At 39.5% G+C, this 13301-nt stretch overlaps 1 protein-coding gene across 1 annotated transcript; it reads left to right on the plus strand.

Annotated features, from left to right (window-relative positions):
- The first annotated feature begins 2163 nt into the window (after nt 1–2163).
- On the plus strand, nt 2164–12136 carry LOC139633108 (uncharacterized). The gene is made up of 5 exons (XM_071498534.1): nt 2164–2444; nt 7844–8482; nt 9230–9551; nt 9677–9852; nt 10168–12136. The coding sequence occupies exons 2-5, from the start codon at nt 7872–7874 to the stop codon at nt 10397–10399; spliced, it is 1341 nt and encodes a 446-aa protein (XP_071354635.1). The 5' UTR covers nt 2164–2444; nt 7844–7871; the 3' UTR covers nt 10400–12136.
- The last annotated feature ends 1165 nt before the right edge of the window (nt 12137–13301 follow it).

Consider the following 13301-nt stretch of genomic DNA (forward strand, 5'->3'; position numbering starts at 1 on the left):
GTTTCAAGTGATTGAGGACCAGCACAGTCTCCAGACTTAAACCCCATGGAGGCACTTTGACATGAATTGGGCACAAGGTGAAAGCAAATCAACCTGAAAGGGGAACACATTTGAGGGAACTTCTACAGCAGGGTTGAGACGAACTTTCTAAACAATATTTGATTTCAGTTGTAGGAAGAACACCATGAGCTTGTTCGGCTGCTGAATGAGTCCAAAATTTAGATTGAAATTAGCTAAACAAATTTAACCAAAACAAAAAGATTCCATGATTCCTTTTGTTAGTTGTTCTGCACTTTACAGTGATTTCAGAGCACACTGGGACTTTAACTATGTCAATTTCAATATCTGAAAAAAGGGTGGTGTTCTAAGACAATTACTGGTAGTATATAAGGACAAGCACAAGATTGATTATTGTCTTCAAAATCAAATAGGTACAGATACATAACAAGAAGAGGAAGACGAAGCATAAGAAGTCCACTACATGTCCGTAGTCTTTCTTTAAGCTGTGAGCAAATTAAATATTTACATGTATCTTTAATCCTTTAATTCTTTTTCTTTAAAATGTGTGTCTTTTATCCTGATGGAGCCATTTGATTTAACTTGGTTAAAGGAATCTTCAGTTCCATGTTTCTGTTGGGAACAGATGTGATAGGGCCCTGTTCACAGATGATTTTTCAGTTCACTTTTAGGAAATGTGCAAATTTCCTCTTCTTTCCCTTCTGAAATTTCAACGGCAAATAAAACCACACTCCACATAGACCTGTTGCTTAAGGAACAGATAGCGTGTTGTGCTAAATAAGTGAATGAATTGCTTAATTGTGACATGAAGTTTTAACATTTGTTTTTCATTTAAATATAAAATAATGCATATAAAAAAGGAAAACACATCTAACAATTTGTATTACGTTTCACTTTATACCTTTGTTTAATATATTTTTAGACATTTTAAATCTGCCGACTGGACAAATAACACAATTCTTGGCTTCTCTGGAGAATTTAGACAGCGGGACAAAAAAAAAGAAATTGATACAATGATGGCCCAAAATGTTCTGTGTCAACCTGATTGTTGCTGTCACATTCAGGATTGCAGCCTAGATTAGATGGTAATCAGGTGTTGGGCCCCGGTGAGGCTAGTGTATGACCATAAGACCAAAGACACAGTCCAGGACACCTGAGGCCAAGCTATGATTTTTTATTTTATTTTTTTTAAAGCATCTTAAAGAGCTGCTGCAAGACCCCCCAATAACAGAGAGAGAAGCAAACATGACAGGAAATTTTCAGAGACATGACTACAACAGACACTACACCACTGTTATTATAGTGAGATAGTGTGCCTTGAAGGCTTTCTGCCATTACAGCTTTTTCCATGTGTGGACTCTGTGCTCCTTGTACTATCTCAGCAGACTACCTAAAGCGTTTCTGGCAGCAGAAAGCGTTTGCTGATTAAAATACATTACAAGAAGAGAATGCTTTAGGAATAGGAATGCTTTTTGTCCCATTTAGACTGGGGCAGTGGTACACGTCAGCCTCCTGTGGCTAAGATGTGTACTACAAAAAAAAAAAACAAACCACTTCAAAACATAAATCTCTTGCCTCAAGGGTAGGTGAAAAAATATTTTTCAAACTTGTGAAGTGAAGATAGATTTTGAATCATTGTAGTTTAAAGGCTCATGGCTGACTTTTGAAATGGAGGTTTTTGTCAAACATTGTTTATCATAACACAATAACAATATTTATCAAAACTTGGAAATGGGAAATTATGGGTAATTATTCAATTAGTGTATTATAATGCATCATCTGTGTGGCTTTTTATTTGTATTTTTACACTGTTATGGAAAAAATGATCAACTATGGAATCATAATTTGCTAGATTATACCTAAAGGCTAAATGAAACAAAAGCATTTGTAGGCTAATTTCGTGACTTTCTTTCTTCATTCATTCATTTGCTCGGACGGTCTCAATATATTTTACACCTCAAAACTACCTGCACCATTTACGCATCTATTCATCGCATGTTTATACATTTATTTATAAGTTTGTTTTTGTTTTTGTTTGTTTGTTTTTTTGCTGTTATTATCATTATTTATTTTATTTTATTTTTTTTAAGTTTTTCTTTCAGTACTGCCCCCCCCCCATTAGTCGCGCCAGCTTAAAGAGAGCTGGATACGCCCTGAGAGGAACAAACAGCGATAGTGGAAGAGAGCTGCAGGGAGGAAGGGCGGCACAGCGAAGGCAGCACATGGGGGGGGGTGGGGTGGGGGGGTGGCTCATACAGATAAACTGAAACATGCAGGATAAAAAAAACCAAAAAGAAACTAACATGAGCTCGCTTCGTGAGTGAGTGTGTGTGTGTGTGTGTGTGTGTGTGTGTGTGTGTGTGTGTGTGTGTGTGTGTTTTGTCAGCCGTCACCAGCCACGACAAGAGGAGCGCATCCAGCTCTGAGTGAGTTACTGTACATTAAACAGTGAATATTAATATCAAAACTAACGCAAAGACGTGTTTTTTTATTTATTTTCTTATTTTTTTGCCTTCTCTCCTGAGCACTACTGAGACTTGTGCGCTTATTCCTCTAAGTAGGCCTTCCTGCTCACGATAAAACGCTGTGATATTCAGGGACGTTCATGTACTTTTCCAGCTATGAAATGTCCTTAATATGTGCGACATGATAACATGCAGACATGGCTACACTTTTTGCTGATTGCTGATTTCTCTGTTTAACAGTTTCGGCGCTGAATAGTGAGTTTATAATGATTATGTGGGCTACTTCATGTTAGCCCCCTTGATGTTCTCTTGAAGGGAAGTAACAGTTTATCCGTCCACGGTGACCTACTGATGTAATAATGTAACAAGTCTCCCGTTTTTACCCTCTGATCACAAAGTCAGGGAAAGGTTAGTCGCAACTTTTCAATTTCTCTGTACTCTTCCCTTTATGTACAGAAATATTTCTGACGTGATTTATCTTATCCCAGTTGTTACTCACTTCTTTGACATGGTTTTGCCATATTCATGCACCAAAATGACTCTGTGAATTGTATAAATATTACACCCCACCAGCAGGTCGATAGAATGGTGGAGTAGAAGGTAAAGAGGCCTATCATGAGTTCAGCATTAAGATTTACATTTACCCATCTCAACTTCAGGAGAACCTCTCACTCAACCTTTCTAACCGCTTTATTTCATACATCATTTATTGAGTCCATTTTATCCTTCTGTTTGATTTCCTGTTATGGGAAGCTTACAGTGCAAAACAGACATCCAGAGTATAACATTGTACGAGCAGCCAGCAAAGTGACTCACATTCAGCAGCTTACTTTAGCTGATATCTATCTTTAACAAATTTTGAGGGAGGCAGCTCACCACCCGCTCAAGGAGGAATTTGTACTTTTCCCCTCTGGGGGGAGATTCAAGTCCCCCAGGGTTAAAAGGTTAGGTTTAAATATTGAGTTGTCCTTTGTGTCATAAATGCGCTTAATTTGCAGTAAACCTTAACTGCACTGCTCTGCAGCTCTTTATTATGGCTACCGTTCCATAATTATTTACTGTAACTGACATCTTTAACAAGCAGGGACTGCTGTGCGTAATGTCCCACTGTTCACTGTAAATCAAGCTTCCCCTTTGAGGGACAAAGATCTGTGAGCATTAACCTCCTCACAGTTACTTCGCAGCCATCATCAATAGGGCTGGGGCTGAAGTCTACTTCACCCCACTACACATTGTAAGCAAGAAGTTGTGCACAGTAAGCGAGTTACATTCCAATGGTTACAACGTACCTTTACCATACTATACCATTAGCTATACTGCTTATCCCAAATGACATTTGGCGAGGGGGAGGGGGTACACCTTGGACCGGTCACCATTCTATCACGGCGCTGAAATATATAGACAAACGACCATTGACGTGCACTGCTTAACCAGCCCCAGCCGAACTGGGCTTCAAACCTATAACCCTCTTTCCGTCAGGTGACGTTGCTAGTCTCTGCACCAGCATGCTGCCTGTTACTGATTGGTGGGGTAAGCAACCATATTAACAAAAGAACGAAACAAACCAACAAAAATAAGGAAAGCAAAGCGAACTAGCCCACCCCCAAGGAAAATACGCGTATCTTTTTTGCACACTTCCAGCTCACTTCTCACGGCAGACTAGACAGAAACGGAAAATTGTACTCAATTTTACATATATCTGTATATTGTATTGTATAGAATAAGTATTATAATTAATCTGGTGAGCAGAGATAGAAAATTAAGAAATTACTGATTTTAAGTCACTTGTTATGTTACATAAATGTAATATTTATATAACAATATTGATTTGGATATTTTTATGATTAGAGGATCTTAAACCAAGTGCTCCAAACTGATATAAAAAATGGGTTGTTCTTAACCAACCTCCAAAACAGCACAGAAGCATTTTCTGTTCTGACGCGCAGGACGATGTCGGGTGCATGTGCCTTCCAAGACAGTTAGAAATCACAGTTAATAAAATTGGTCTCTTTTATAATCTGACAATGCTCTGGTTAAAGAACCTATTTGTAAGTTTTGCTATTGCTACTTAGCCAATGTTAGCATTGAAAGCGGTTTACTTTTTTAAAATTATTATTTTTACACAAAGGTCAATGGGGTACATATAAAATTAGAATAACAATACAAAAAACCATCAAAAAATTAAGAAAAAAAACACTAAAAGTAAAATGAATAAAAAATGAAATAAACATTTTTTTAAAAGTTTCCCGTTGTATCTTAAGTGTGTTATTGCATCAAAGAGTACATATCCAGACAAGCATATAAACATATCTAACACAAATACTAAACTTAAAATAAAAATAAATATACTGTTTACATCTCTTTGATTGATTTCTTTCAACCTAAAGTGTAACTCCAGCCTTGACCCTGACTCAAAATGTCCCACCCCTATTCAAAAATGAAATTGTTTCTTATTTAACTAAGCACAAAAAGTAAGGAAATTAATATCAATAAATCTTATACCGTTAGAAAGCCTGTTTATTTCCCTTTAAATTGGTGCCACATTTGTAAGGAACATGCATTTGTGGGGTGAGCAGCAGAGCTGAGTATGTGGGTTGCGCCCAATGCCAAACAGCTTTTTTTTTGCTGTTGACTCTTGTTTGGTGTTGTTTGGCGGACTGGATGATTGAAGTCTGAAGAAACAAGACATATTGGCAATGTGCCAATAGCAAAACTTACAAATAGCTCTCTTAAGATTTGGTTTGGTTTGGTTAGGTTTCACAGGGTGACCAGATGTCCCTGTTTTCCAGGGAAAGACCATGGTTTAGTTTAGGCTACCCAACTGTCTCCTTTGCTCCGGACGAACACGTACTGATTACTTGACTTGAGCATAAACATGTGTATTTGCAGCATTTGCTGAAACAACTTATGCTATCTTTTTTTTTGCTCACGTTGCAGCTGTCGATATACTCTACCTTTTAAGGGCCTGTGCATCAACACAGGTGATTTAGAGCGAGTCTGCGGAAGAATGCAGACTGTGTTTGATCGATGTCCTTCTCACTCTCCTCTTAGCTTTGTTGCACCTGACAAATCAAACATTTATTATTCTTACCTTTGTATGGAGTCTGGTGACCTTACCTAATACCCCGCAGCAAAGCCTCGCCCACCTTCAGCCTTAGCAAAGGTGTAATCGGCCAGCATCAGTGAAAACACCTGAGCAGGTGCGCTGCACCTTTCAAAAAACAAATATATTCCATGTTGTCTGTTGATAAGTGTTTGCTGTAGATTCAGTTTTGTTCACACCACTAAATCATCACTGCTTTGTTTGAAGACCATAGTTGAATTCAGTTGTATGACATATCTAGTTTGCTTACTTTTGTTTGTATTTTTATCGTATTTTATTGTATTGTATTGTATTTTTAGCAATGATAACAGTGTGGCTACAGGGATTTCATTGTTGGTCAGCTAGTTGGTCCATTACTTTAATCCAGACTGAAATATCAGGGGTTGTGGTTGATCCTTTTGGTTTTTAAATCTTGTCAAGTATGACATTTGATACATTCATTTTTATTCACAGATTCATTCATTGGTCCTTAGTAACTCCTTTTGTTTTTGTGCAGTGCTTGCTCTAAGTTAAACAAGCTCACAGTGTGTGTGGAGGCTGCAATTGTAATGTAAGTGCTACTTCTTACTTTCTTAATTCACAGATATTCCTGTGTAAGTTGTCCCAGAAACCAATCGTTTTGTGCTGCTAATTCAGAGGGCATGCTCAGGTTCTCGGGTGCTTTCAATCAAACCTGATGTGCGCACAGCTTGTTCAATCAACCTCATACTATTTGAGTAACAAGCTGCCGCTGAAGCGTCAGCCCTTGTGTGCAGCCCTACTCATGTGAAGACCTTCTCCGGTAAAGACCAGCAAGTCTTAAATTGCCTCTTCATCCCTTACCCCATCTGAGGGTTGCAAGAAACCTTCTCCGACCATGTTGCATCCTTCTCTCAGTCCTGCTGATTTGCTCTATAAAACGTCAAGAAAATCAGGCTTTACCTGACTCAGTATGCCACCCAGCTCTTGGTCCAGACCATGATTATCTCTCGCCTCAACTACTGCAATAGTCTTCTGGCGGGCCTTGCTCTGTGCTCAGTGAAACAATTACAGATGGTCCAGAACGCGGCAGCCCGGCTGGTCTTCGATCAGCCCAAAAGGGCAAGTCATTCCCCTACTCATCCACCAACACTGGCTACCCATGGCCGCCCCAATCAAACTCAAGTCACTAACACTTGCCTTCAGAGTGACTTCTGGGTCTGCACACATCTACTTGAACTCAGTCATATAGCATTGCCATCCCTGCATGCAAGGCAATCTCAGTCCAGATTGTTCTCATTTGTGGTTCCGAGATGGTAGAACGAGCTACAAAGTTCTATCAAAGGAGGGGCATCCCTCTCTATTTTCAAGAATCTCTTGAAAACGTATCTCTTCCGAGAGCACCTTCTTTTGTAAAAACCTGAACGTGTCTAACTAGCACTTGTTGATGCACTTCCTTATACAATCTCCCAGCACTTATTAAATAGATGTAATATGTAAAACTTACATGAAGGTTTCCCACTGCACTGTGGCTTTACTATTGTCCTTCGCTTATAAGATGCTTTGGATAAAAGTGTCTGCCAAATGAGTAAATGTAAATGTAAATTAATGACTTAGAATTTTTTTGGAGTGTTTTCCCCCTGCTAGGTTTTAGACAGCAGGTTCTGTTTAGGGAATCAGTTGTTTCAACCATAATGTGGCGGTGTACGTTGGAACACCTCAGGGGCCCCTGAGGGTGTCGCTGGATTAACCAATAGCCTTCCCACCCCACTGATTTAGAGTATACAAGTACGACCCACAATTAGCCTCTCGAAGACTAGGGTTGAGTTAAGCGGTATTTAGTGAGGTAGGTTGGGGATTTTGTACAGACTCCTTCCATGGAGTTATTGGATCCGTGCACTAAGGACCATTTGTTGAAGATTGCTGAGCACTTCAATATTGATGTGACTGATAATTGTTGAAAGAAAATGTAATTATGTGTAAAAATGTGTGATATTTCTGAAAAATGAGCTGGCGGAAGAAGGGATTTTGTCTGAAGTTGTGGGTAAACAGGATGTGATTTCACCTGCTGTGAGGGAGCAAGCAGATTTGATGTTGAAACTAACCTGAAATTGCTTCCTAAGTTTGTACATGTTTTACATTTACATAATAATCTCTTCAACATCAGTTGGCTGACTGAAATAAAATTTGAGTTTAATGATATTGCAGAAGCAACACAGTGCAGCTTTAGCCATCAGCGTATTTCCTCTGTCCCTAAAATATTGAATGTCTCTAACTGTCGTTTCTAATTCTGCCTCAGGTTGTGAATCTGTCTCAACTGTGGCTGGATGGAAAAGCCAAAAACAATTAGAGGGAAATTATGCCTCCTCTTCATTATTACCTCAATTTGGATTTGCATCTGGATCTACACTCCGAGGGAACCCAGGACATACAAGTCGATCCCAATCCCGCTTGGGCCTCGAAAAACTTGCCCCTCTCAGGTCTCTAAGGAGACCATCACCCCCCTCAACAACACCAAGCACTTACAGGTGTCAGCCTACATGGACCAGAGAGTGAAAGGGTTGGATATACGCATCATCAGCATATTTAGGAGAGACTCCATCCAACCCCTTCACTGTCTTTTCTGCTGTGCAGGCTACATATCAAGCGCAACAACTCCAGCAACCATTTTACCACACTCGGACAACTTTGGTTTTCCCTTCGTCACTACAGATGTCATGTGTCAGATTCCTGAAAACTGCAACGCTACACATGTTACCCTTCTGACGCAGCCAGAGGGTGCGACTGAGCCTAACCAGAAATGGCTCCCCATAAGAAATAAAAAGACCAACGAGAAGGAGGAGGAGAAGTTGCAGTTTAACTTCACAGTCTGCATCTCCAACCTGTTTGATGACTACAACAATGTGCTTCAGTTTGCACAGACCCTGGAGATGTACAGGTCAGCGCAGCGACCACACCACAAACCACAGAATCACCTTCTCTCTGACACTGTCAAAAAACTGTCACACTCTAAACTTTCAGCCAAAAACTTTTTGGCTGGGTATCATTAGTGCTAAATGATTAATTTTTTTTTTTGTTTGTTTGTTTTTGGGGGTTTTTTGGGTTTTTTTTTTACAACTTTTAGAGCTTAGTTCCCAGATGCAGCAGATAACTATTTTCAGCAAAAGAAATGAAAATCTACTGTATGCTAGGTGCCAAACAGCTGACATTTAAAGTTAGCAACTGTGTAGTTAACACAGTGGAGCATTTAGTTGCTTAAGAGTCAGGTATTTTCTTTGTGAGTTATTTAGGAGTGAGTTGGAGAAACATTTGCCATGTCCAAATGAATGCCAGTGTTGCTCCACCTTCGCTTGATGATGATGAACTGTTAGCTAACAGCTTTGCCATGTCCTCTTCAAAGGTAATATGACAATATATCAGTGTCGTGTTTACAGCTTGCTTCCAGTGAAATCAGTTGCCGCTGATTTGAATGCAGTTTGGCAGTGGAACGAGTACTGCAAGCAAAAAGTTTTTCACCTTTACTCAAATGGAGACGAATCCCCAGATAAATATCTTAAATTATGAGCATATGAAACCAAAACGTTTTGGCTGCATATCGCTAGTGTTAGATGATGAAATATGTTTTGTTTATTTGTAATTGCAATGTACAAGCTAATCATTTAACCTTTGCCCCACCTTGCTCCAGGTTGCTGGGTGTGGACAGAGTGGTGATCTACAACACCAGCTGTGGCCCCGACCTCGAGCGCCTGTTGCAGAGCTACAGCCAGGAGGGCTTCGTGGAGATGGTGCCCTGGCCCATCAACAAGTATCTGAAGCCATCTCATGGCTGGCACTTCTCAGAGCACGGAGGGGACCTGCACTACTTCGGCCAGCTGACCACGCTTAATGAGTGCATTTACAGATCCATGGAGCGGTCACGCTACGTCCTGTTGAACGACATCGATGAGATTATAATGCCATACCAGCACAACGATCTGATGTCTGTGATGAAGCAACAGCAGACAAATGTGGGGTATTTTGGATGTGCACTTGAGAGAGATAAATATTACATTAATATTCTGACTAATTTATATCATATTTTAAACTTGTTATTATTGTCTTTCCATCTTCCATGCTGTATCACATCCTGTAGACAGCGGTGTACCTCATTGAGAACCATATCTTCCCCAAGAACCAATTTGAGCCAAGTAAGAAGTTTCACCTGCCCCAGTGGGAGGGGGTGCCAGGAATTAATATTCTGGAGCACATCTACAGGGAGGAGCCTAACAGAAATATATATCACCCCCACAAGATGATAGTTCAGCCAAGGTGGGTCAGACTGAAATTGACTCACTCAGAACCCAAACTCGATGTTTTGAATGGGTAAACACATTTGGCTAGAGGTGGTTTTGTAAGACAGTATATCAGTTTTTATATCATAGTAAAACATAGTTTATATATGTAGTTTGTAGTTTGTATATGTATATATGTAAATGGTGACATCCCATAGAGTATACTGGAGTCCCAATAGGCGCGTATGAACAAAGACAGTTCATGCAAAGTACAATAAAACTCCACAAATAGGACAATAAAGGTAGAGACAAAGAATCGTGCTTGACTCATCTATGTCTCTGTGGCTCACAGGTTGGTGGAGCAGACGTCCGTACACGAGTTGATCAAGAATTCTGGACAACGTTCCAAGATTCAACCATCGGTTTGTCGGATAATTCATGTCCGCACGCCCCTGCAGGGGGCGTTAAAGCTGGAGCAACTCCATGTGGACAAACGGCTGTGGGACTTCCAGGAAAAACTGATTCCCAGGGTGGACAAGGTGCTGAAAAGAGTGGGACTACTGAGCTCAGAGGGCAAGAGCTGATGGGTGGGATTGGACAGATGGAGGCAGTGTGGTGAGCACCTGACATGGCAGAGCTGTGCTCACAGTGAAAATGCGAACAGCTGATGTTTTGCTGGTAAAATGTTTGCTGTGGTTACTGCCTCAGTTTAGTGTTTTAATTTGCCAGCATTTGCTAATAAGCAATTAAGACAAAGAGCAAGTGAGAATGTTAGTTTTTTGTTTATTTTGTGTGTTGGGCACATTGAAATCAGTCGCCTGATTGGGAGTTAAGGGATCACAAAATTTACTGCAAATTTATCCTGACGGGGACGTGAATGTTTGTACTAAATTAATCCAACCATATCATCATCAATTGGCGGCCCGCAGGCCAAAACTGGCCTGCCAGTGGTAATATCTGGTCTGCCAGATTATTTTGATAATCTGATTTTTTTAAATCTTACAATATCAGACTGACAGTCTCACATTAAGCTTTAGCTAATGTTGAAATAGAGAATCTCCTCCCACCTGAAGATGGTTATTACACTTAAATCCACGTTGAGAGTGAATGACGGACACAACCATGTAACACCAGGAGGAGGATATGATGTAATATGAAAAAATGTAATGGTGATGTAATGATGTAATATGAAAAATAACAGTATTTCAATGAATCAGTCAAATGTATATATTTGATTGTGATATATACATATAAATAGAATACATTTAAGTTGCATTTTTATCAATCAGTTTCTGAAAATTAGCCTTTGAGTATGTTCTGGCCCGCCATGTAATGGGTTAGGAAAAAATTGGCCCAACCCCTGTCATAAATCACCATAAATCCATCTATAACTGTAAAATCTCTTTCATTTCAATTTAATTTTATTTTATTTATGTAGCGCCAAATCATAATATACATTATCTCAAGGCACTTTACAGGGTAAGGTCAAGACGTTACTTCATTATAGAGAAAAACCCAACAAAGAGGAAGCACTTGGCAACAGGAGGGAGGAAAAACTGTGGTTGGGTTCAAGAGGAGAAAGAGGGGGTGGGGGGATGAGAGAGGGGAAAAGAGAGCGAGAGAGAGAGAGAGACCAGGAACAGCTGATAATATTCTAGGTAATGGTGTTATAAATAATAATAGTTAAGAACAGTGGTAATAATAGTAATGAGTGTTGTTGTGGTAGATCTGGATCCTGCTGCCATTTGAGCAATCTAACACACGATCAGGGAATTATTAGCACTGTACTGTCTCAGGCTGCTGGTTACAGTAAGAAGACTGGTTAGTGCTGTAGTTTTTGTTGTGTGTGACATAAAGTGTTTTTTTATAAATAAAAAAGACATAAATCAAAATCTTTTAATTAATGAAGGTCAGTGATAATAATTTCTTTACTTATGAATTGTAACCCGCTCAGGTTGGATCCCTCATCGCAGCTTCTTGAATTGCTATAAATAATTATGGTTATTAACCTGATTTTCTTGAAAAGCCATACTACCTGTTTTTTTTGTTTTTTTACTGAGTTTATGATCAATTCTGTGTATTTTTAACTCTGACATATAGTATACATAAAGGAACTGACTGAGAGGTTTTGTCAGGCAGAGGAGAGTCATGAAAACCTTGTGATTTCTTATGAGTCTGTGAGCAGTGTAGCTTTACACTAATCAAACGAGGCTGTTAATAGGTATTTGTTCGTGTGACCATCCTGTCAGGCAGCTCTATGGTGTTTTCTTTTTACCGCCGAATGTGAGAAAAATAAAATATTGAAAAAATTTATAAAAAAATAATTTCGCTTCTTCAGAATGAATGCTGGATTTTGAAACATCTTCAGGCAGTGGGAACATTCAGAAGAAGAAGTGATTTGCCTGTTAAATCTGTTCACTTTCCTTTTTCCTTTTCACAGTTGCTTCTAAGAAAAAAAAAAAAGGGGGATCTCGATCACGCCACGATGACTGTGATTATTGGATTAAACAGCACACAGTGAAAGGGAACAACTAAAGTGCAGTTGTCTCATGGACACCAGCCAGAAATTTCTCATGTAAGCCAGCCACACCAAAGCAAAGTTTTATCCTCTTTTAGGAACTATTTGACAATCCATTGTTCATATTTATTTATTTTTTACCACCTTGCACGTTTTCATTACAGAAGGTGGAGGGCTCGGCTGGTTTTTGTAGGACCCAAACACATGGGGGTTCTCCCAGATGATTAAGGACTTTATATGTTTGCAAGTAGCATTTCTGCCACAGCCCTGCTTTTATTACCCGCTCAGGTATCAGTGAGCCTGACAGCATTCAGACAGATGAGTAGTAGGTTCTCCTATCATATTTCTCATCTGCTGGTGAAATCAAACAAGCTGCACACCAAAAAAAAAAAAGGTCCAATTACCAAGCAGCAGGAAATGGGAATGAAGACCCCTTGCAACAATACTACAGTGCTATTATGGAGTCTTTCAGTCCCTGGGCAATATCATGGTTTGCTGCTACCATTGTTTCCAGGCAACGCTGGAAATGTTATTGTCTCATTGCTCCTGGAAATAAACAGCGGTATTTCAGCTGACAAGGGCACCGTCAAAGAAATGACCTGCAACAGTTAGAAGCTAGAGGCATCTGACCTTGAAGATAACATGCAGTCTTAACGCAAGAAAACTTGATAAAGACTGCTCAAGCGAGATGTTTTATAAGGTCACTTTACCAGGTCAGTGTAAATAACATAAGATGATTTTCAGCTCTTGATCCTTATATAGAATAAGGCTCAAACTCACTTCCTTTTTACTGCACAAAAAGCTGGATAAATGCTTTTGTGGCTAGAGGGGTCTGCTTGAAATTTGATATACTGCCTTAAGTGATACAACAAGATAGATAGATAGATAGATAGAATGTATTTTTAAACCTGAAAATAATGAGTCAGTTGAAAAACTGATTATTCTCTCCACACCAAAAATTTGCTGCT

The sequence above is a fragment of the Trachinotus anak genome, unplaced genomic scaffold (assembly GCF_046630095.1).
Source record: "Trachinotus anak isolate AG129_WGS33_773 ecotype Australia unplaced genomic scaffold, CSIRO_AGI_Tana_v1 ptg000015l, whole genome shotgun sequence".
Classification (NCBI taxonomy): domain Eukaryota; kingdom Metazoa; phylum Chordata; class Actinopteri; order Carangiformes; family Carangidae; genus Trachinotus; species Trachinotus anak.

Coding starts and splice junctions, on each gene's coding strand:
- LOC139633108 (XM_071498534.1), top strand. CDS start 7,872: ATGGAAAAGCCAAAAACAATTAGAGGGAAATTATGCCTCCTCTTCATT. Junction 8,483..9,229: donor CAGACCCTGGAGATGTACAG/GTCAGCGCAGCG, acceptor ACCTTGCTCCAG/GTTGCTGGGTGTGGACAGAG. Junction 9,853..10,167: donor AAGATGATAGTTCAGCCAAG/GTGGGTCAGACT, acceptor TGTGGCTCACAG/GTTGGTGGAGCAGACGTCCG.